Here is a 6302-nt window from a genome sequence, read left to right as displayed (position 1 = left end):
GGGAGCCCTCGGGGGCCAGGCTGAGGTGAGTCACCTCGGGCCCGGCACCCAGGAGGCTGGAGATGTCTGTGACGTGATCACAGGACAGAGTTGAGGGGCACGGAACGTGGAATTGTGGGCATAAGACACAGGCTGGAGAGGGGCCAGGCGCGCGTGGACAGCCAGGGCAGGAGGAGCCCGGTCCGCGCCACAGCCCAGGCCCAGCGTGGTGCCGGCAGACCAGGGAACAGAATACCCGTTTGTCTGTTGTGGAAAGAGGTCACGGGCGACGGAACTCCCAGAAAACGAACTTGGCCCAGCTTTGCACTAGCAGAAGACGGACGGGGAGGGTGAGAGCTGAGGGAAGCGGGCGTGGGAGGAGCGAGAGGAAAGCGCTTGGCAGTGTGGGGTTCAGGAGGCCTTGAGAATCGGGCCTGGTGGGATGGCTGGTGACGGGTCAGCCCACTGCGGGGTCCACTGGGAGCCTGGGGGACGCGGTTCTAGGGGTGCATCTACTCAAGGGGTGTCTGCACGAGGCTGCCCTGCCTTCCTTCCTCCTGTCATCTTTGTCCCTTCTGTCCTGGACACAGCCTGGCGATCAGAAGGAGAGGCCTGGGCTGTGGACCCCCGAGGAGGAGGCAAGAGACAGGAAAGCAAACGCCACTGAAAACTTCCTGGAGGTGTGGACCCCCGTGCTGGGGCTTGAAGGGGGACGAGGAGCTGTCCAGGGAAAGGGAGGAAGCTGATTTCCAGGTGGGAAGAAGGACAAGAGCAGGGACACCAAGAGTCAAAACCTAGTGCAGAGCCCTGAGCCTCCGTGTTGCTCTGTGAGGGGCCGTGTGTGCGCCAAGGAGACGGAACCCCTGCTGCTGGGGTGTCGGGAGGCCGGGGTGGGAGCGCAAGACACATGTCCCTTGAAGGACAGCTAAAGGCAGCAGCCCCAGATCTTGTGGTTAGAACCCTGGACCCCGGGGCCGCTCTGCCACTCATGCTCACGGTGTGACCTAGGGCAGGCACCTGGCTTTGCCCCTCAGAGCCTCGGCCGTGGTGATTTGTGGATTCGAGGCGGTCACATTAACACAGTGCCTGGCACCAAGGCAGCACCGAACAGGCTCTGGTTATGGTTACCATGGCGAGCCCAGCATTGGGAGGCTACATCTGGAAGAGCCGTTATGGAGCCGTGGCCATGGATGGCTCTGTGGGTTCCCGGGGAACCAGGCCCAGAGGCAGGAGCTCTAAGGAGGCAGACACCAGCTCAGGGTGAAGGACAGTCTCAGATGGGCGTGCTGGTCAGTAGTGGAGAGGCCCACGGGAGGCACAACCCTGTCAAGGGAACGGCCTCATGGGCACTGGACAGTGCCCTGGGGCAGCAGCACCTGCCCTGGGTTCCGTGAAGGGGTGGGGAGAGAGAAAGCCGTCTGCAGAGCAGTCCTCGTGGGAAGCCCGGGGCTAAGGGATTCCCTGCCTTAGACTTCTCAGGACCTCCATCACCTGGGAACACGGGCCGGAGACTCAGATGCTTCCGGACACCAGGCATTCACCCAGAAGGGCGATGTGCCGATGTGGTCGGACAGAGCAGGCCCAGCGGGAGGGGAGGTCTGCCCAGCTCCCGCTCTGCTCCCACTGATGATCCTTAGGCAACTCTGTTGGCCACAGTCATGGGTTGAATTGTGTCCCCCAAAAAGATATGCTGGACGTCCTAACCCGTGGCCTGTAAATATGACCTTCCTTGAAAACAGGGTCTGTGCAGATGTCGTCAAGTTAAAATGAGGTCACTGGGGTGGTCCCTCGTCTAATGATTGGTGTCCTTATAAGACGGGGGCCTTTGGATACAGAGAAAGACACCCACAGAAAGAAGATGGTGGAGGGAGAGATTGGAGCAACCCACCTTCTGGTCTGAGACAATACTTTCTGTTGTTTGAAGCCATGAGTTTGGGAACTTTGTCATGTTGTCCTAGGAAAGCAGCACAGCCCACAAATCCAAACAGGATTTGTCCGGAAGTCTCCAGAATGGGGAGAAAGGATGCAGGCCTGCCTAACTCCGAGATCGCAAGCCCCTTTTCTGAAAGAGCGATTCATTCACCGGCCGAGCTGGGGATCCAATGGGAGGCCCTAATTCTGATTCTCAGCCTTTGGATTTGCACCCACACAGGTACCGTCCATGGGGGACTTCTGGCCTTGCTGACGGGCTCCCGGGCTGCCCTTACCTGTGCTGTGAGCTGGATGGGCTGGGACAGGGTGAGCTGTGGGGTCCCAGGGGGCTGGCTGGCAGGCTGTGGTGGTGGCAGGTCGCCTCCCCCAGAGGAGGCTGGGGGCTGCGAGGTCGAGGAGGAGGCAGAGGAGGCGGAGGAAGAAGAGGAAGAGGAGGTGGAGGAGGCAGCGGCGGCAGCGGCAGCAGCATTGGACTGTTGCACGGCGGCGGCCAGGAGCTGGGCCTGCGCTTGCTGCAGGAGGAGCTGCTGCTGAGCTGGCATCAGCGCCGTGAGCTGCGGGCGGGCAGGCAGCACAGGCACAGGAGGGCATGGGGTGGAGCAGAGAAGGCAGAGAGAGGTTAGTACCCGAGCCAGACAGGTGAGGGGGCAAGTCTTCCGGGAGGCAGAGGAGGGCAAGAGGCAGGCGGCAGAGAGTGGCAGTGGCCCTGGAGGGACACCCAGGCCACAGTCCCGTAGCAGATGGAGGCGGCTGGCCTGTGCCCCTGGCCCGTCCTCCCCGAGTACTTACCCCGGCGAGCTGGCTGCCCGTCAGCATGAGCTGGGCCTGGGGCAGATGTGGCTGAGCCGGCTGGGGGGGCGGGGGTGCTGCTGGGGCTGAGTCACCACTGGGGTCTTCGGCCTTGATCTGGGGGGGAGAGAGGCAGGGTCCGGGACCCCAGAATGTTAAGTGGAGGCCAGAGAGAATGCCCACCTGCGAACCAAAGAGAGGGCACGAGTGTGGCAACAGCACCTCCAGCCGTCACAGGAGGAATGGACAGGGGTGAGGAGGCCAGACCCTGCCCTGACTGGCTGGGTGCTCAGGCCACCACCCTCTGGCATGTCTCCTCATCAGTCAGATGGGCTGCCACACCCCCTGCACCCACACTCCCCACAGAGGAGGGCACCTCTGAAGAGCACTTGTCCCCCCTTGGGAGCCAGTCCCTGTTTGTAAAATGAGAAATGATGCCAGGGGGCCCTGGGATCTCAAACGAGGGGGTCTGGGTCCCACAGCCCTCATCTGTTCAGACACAGATGCATCTCTCATTTGCCCATTGGAGTAAGATTTTATTGGAAGAAAGGGCCTAAGGGTAGTAAAAAATCAACCCATGGCTTTAGAACATGGGTCACAAATTCAAATGTAGACAGCACAAACGGGTGAGGTGGGCAGAGGATGATAGGCGGGCTGAAGGGACCCACAGGGCAGGTCTGCCCACCTCCTACTCTGCTCCTGCCAGCAGCAGATTTTAAAATCTAAAGCACAGCCCTAGACGGTGTGGCTCAGTGGATAGAGCGTTGGCCTGTGGACTGAAGGGTCCTGGGTCTGATCCCAGTAAAGGGCACATGCCCAGGTTGCAGGCTCAATACCTAATAGGGGGCGTGCAGGAGGCAGCCAATCAATGATTGTCTCTCATCATTGATGTTTCTGTCTCCCTCTCCCTCTCCCTTCCTCTCTAAAATCAATAAAAATATATTTTTAAAAAATAATAAAATCTAAAGCAAGAACGCTGCCGGACAAGGAAAACACACCTGCAGCCCGAGGTGGCCCAGGCGCTGCCAGCTGGCAGCCTGCACGCCCAGGGCCCCTCAGCTCCTCCTTTCTCCGTAGGATGTGGAGGCACCTTGCACCAAAAGTATAGGGCAGCCCTGGCCGGCTGCTCAGTGGTTAGAGCGTCAGCCTGCTCACCGAAGGGTCTTGGGTTTGATTCCCAGTCAAGGGCATGTACCTGGGTTGCAGGTTCGATACCCAGCCCCAGTTGGGGTGCCTGAGGGAGGCAACCAATTGATGTGTCTCTCTTACATTGATGTTTCTCTCTCCACCCCCCCCCCGCCCCTCCCTACCACTCTCTCTAAAAATCAATGGAAAATGTGTCCTCGGGTGAGGATTAACGACAAAAAACCATGTAGGGCAGACCAGCATACAGCGGTCCTGGCCGCTTCCTCTCCTACACAAACACCCAGACGACGGTGGGTTCACCTGGGGTGGGAGGTGGGGGAGGGTCTGTTGGTAAAGGACACATGGGGGTGGGAGGAGGCCCAGCTTGATGAATCACACACTCTCCGGCCCAGAGGGGGCATTCAGGAGCATCCTGCTGCCCAATGTCCCAGGAGAAAAAGGTCCGCAGGAAAGGGACACCACAGTTTGGCAGAGGCATGGCATCTGGAATGCAGACTGTGCCTGACAGACAGACAGAGACCCTCCTCCGGGTGGGCGGGCCGCCAAATAATAGAGGGTGAGTGGCGTGTCCCCAAGTACAAATGTCAGAAAGTTTTAGTGGTACAGGGCGCAGCACAAAACAACAGTGAGTATGACAGGCTGGGCCGTGGCTGAATCCCTGGCGGGAAGGAGGGCGCTCCTGGAAGTCTGGCCGTGTTTGCGTCTTGCTTTGGTGAAAAGCCAGGCGTACGTACACTGAGGATCCTGTGTGTGTCATATTTCAGTTAAAAAGCTTTGTCCTGACCAGTTTGGCTCAGTGGATAGAGCGTTGGCCTGCGGACTGAAAGGACCCAGGTTCGATTCTGGTCAAGGGCATATACCTTGGTTTGCGGGCACATCCCCAGTAGGAGGTGTGCAGGAGGCCGCTGATCGATGTTTCTCTCTCATCGATATTTCTAACTCTCTATCCCTCTCCCTTCCTCTCTATAAAAAAAAAAGTTTTAAAAACCCACACAGCATCGGTAGCCATGGCGAGAACACTAGTCCTCCTTCAGAGCTTTCATTCTTCCCGGCTCTTAAGAAAGTCTCCGTCAGGGGCTAGGACGGCTCCAACGCCTCCCAAAGTTGGCCAAGTCCCCGGCTCACCGAGGGCAGGCCTCAGGCTGAGGCCCTCAGACGCAGGCAAGCGTCTCTGGGTACATTTTAACAATCAGTGTATTTATTTCCATGGCAAGTGATTTTTGTTTTCCATTCATGAAATTTCCATTTTAAAAAATGTTTATTTCAGCGGTTGAAAGAGAAGCCGGTTCATGAGTCGGTGGCTGTCGAAGCTGCCTGACGGGTGCCTGGGAGGTTATTTTCATGATGTTCTTCTTTCTACTTTTGTATCAGCTTCACATTCCCCCAAATAAAATGTTTTTTAAAAAATCGAGCCAATTAACAAAGGTCTGATGTAAATAATTGTACCTGATGGGTGTGGATTTGTCTGAAATCGTGATGGGAGCGCGTGAAGCCTGCAGTTAGGACAAGACTGACGGGAGAGATGGAGGGGGAGGCAGAGGCCCAGGGCGGGCAGCCTTGAGCTTTCCCTGGGACCAGGGCGCAGGCCTGGGAAGGGGAGCGAGAACCCCTCCTACCCCCGGGCCCACTGGTTCCACCACAGAGAAACCGGGCTGCAATGGGGCAGGACGGGCTGCAAAGATTCAGCGGAGGAAGACGGGCGTGGAGGAGATGCACGCTCTGAAGGCGAAGGTCAGAGCCAAACCCAAGATCGGAGGGAGGGAGGGAGTTCCAGCCGGACACCTTCTCCCCTGGGCCCTGTCCAACTCGCTCGGGACAAGACACCTGCCCACCGAGCGTCCTCGGGGCACGCAGCTGTGGGGGGACCGCAGAGGCCACCTCATCTGACTGTCCACCCCCTCACCCCGTTAGAGAAGAGGAAACGGAGAAGCCCAGAGAGGGGAAGTGATTTTCCCACAGTCACAGAGCAGCCCCCAGCCCCTCACCATCCTTCTGCCACCTGCAGTCCTGCCCACGCCCCTGCCCGCTGTGCTGCCTTTGGGCCTCTGGACCTGCCAACTGCCCCACCCGGCTGGACGATAGAGACCTGGGCCCCAGACACCCCAGAAGGGCCCCATCTGGATTTGGGATTTGCTCTGTTTGCCCATTTCCAACCTCCTCACCGTCCTCTCCTACAGCATCTGATCTGTCCCCCAGCCATCCTCACTGGGTCTGCCTCTCCCTGATTTCCTCCACCCCACACCCCCTGAGTGTGTGTTGGGGGGCAGAGGGTGGGGTGAGGCAGGCCCCAGTTCGGTCAGGGAAGTTGGGATGGGGGCGGGCCCTCAGCTTCCTGTTGTTCATCGCCCTGGGGCTCTGGGGGGGATTTCCCTGGCCACCCCCACCCCCCAGGGAAGGGGAAGGAGCCGGGGTGAGTCACAGGCCTGGGGCGGGAGCCCGAGGGTGAGAAGGGGCGG

The 6302-nt window shown here is 59.0% G+C and overlaps 1 protein-coding gene across 1 annotated transcript in view; it reads right to left on the bottom strand.

The window, feature by feature from the left end:
- The window catches only part of POU2F2 (POU class 2 homeobox 2), a gene marked incomplete at its 3' end in the record, with an annotated part of 53191 nt that overhangs the window by 37345 nt on the left and 9544 nt on the right, over window positions 1-6302 (bottom strand). The window contains exon 5 of the mRNA XM_006761084.1: window positions 2701-2883. Within this exon, the coding sequence (XP_006761147.1) occupies window positions 2701-2883 (183 nt within the window). The remainder of the gene's footprint in view (window positions 1-2700; window positions 2884-6302) is intronic.

The sequence above is a fragment of the Myotis davidii genome, unplaced genomic scaffold (genome assembly GCF_000327345.1).
Source record: "Myotis davidii unplaced genomic scaffold, ASM32734v1 scaffold1577, whole genome shotgun sequence".
Lineage (NCBI taxonomy): Eukaryota > Metazoa > Chordata > Mammalia > Chiroptera > Vespertilionidae > Myotis > Myotis davidii.
Note: the sequence above shows the minus strand (reverse complement) of the source record. Positions and strands in the feature narration are given on the sequence as shown.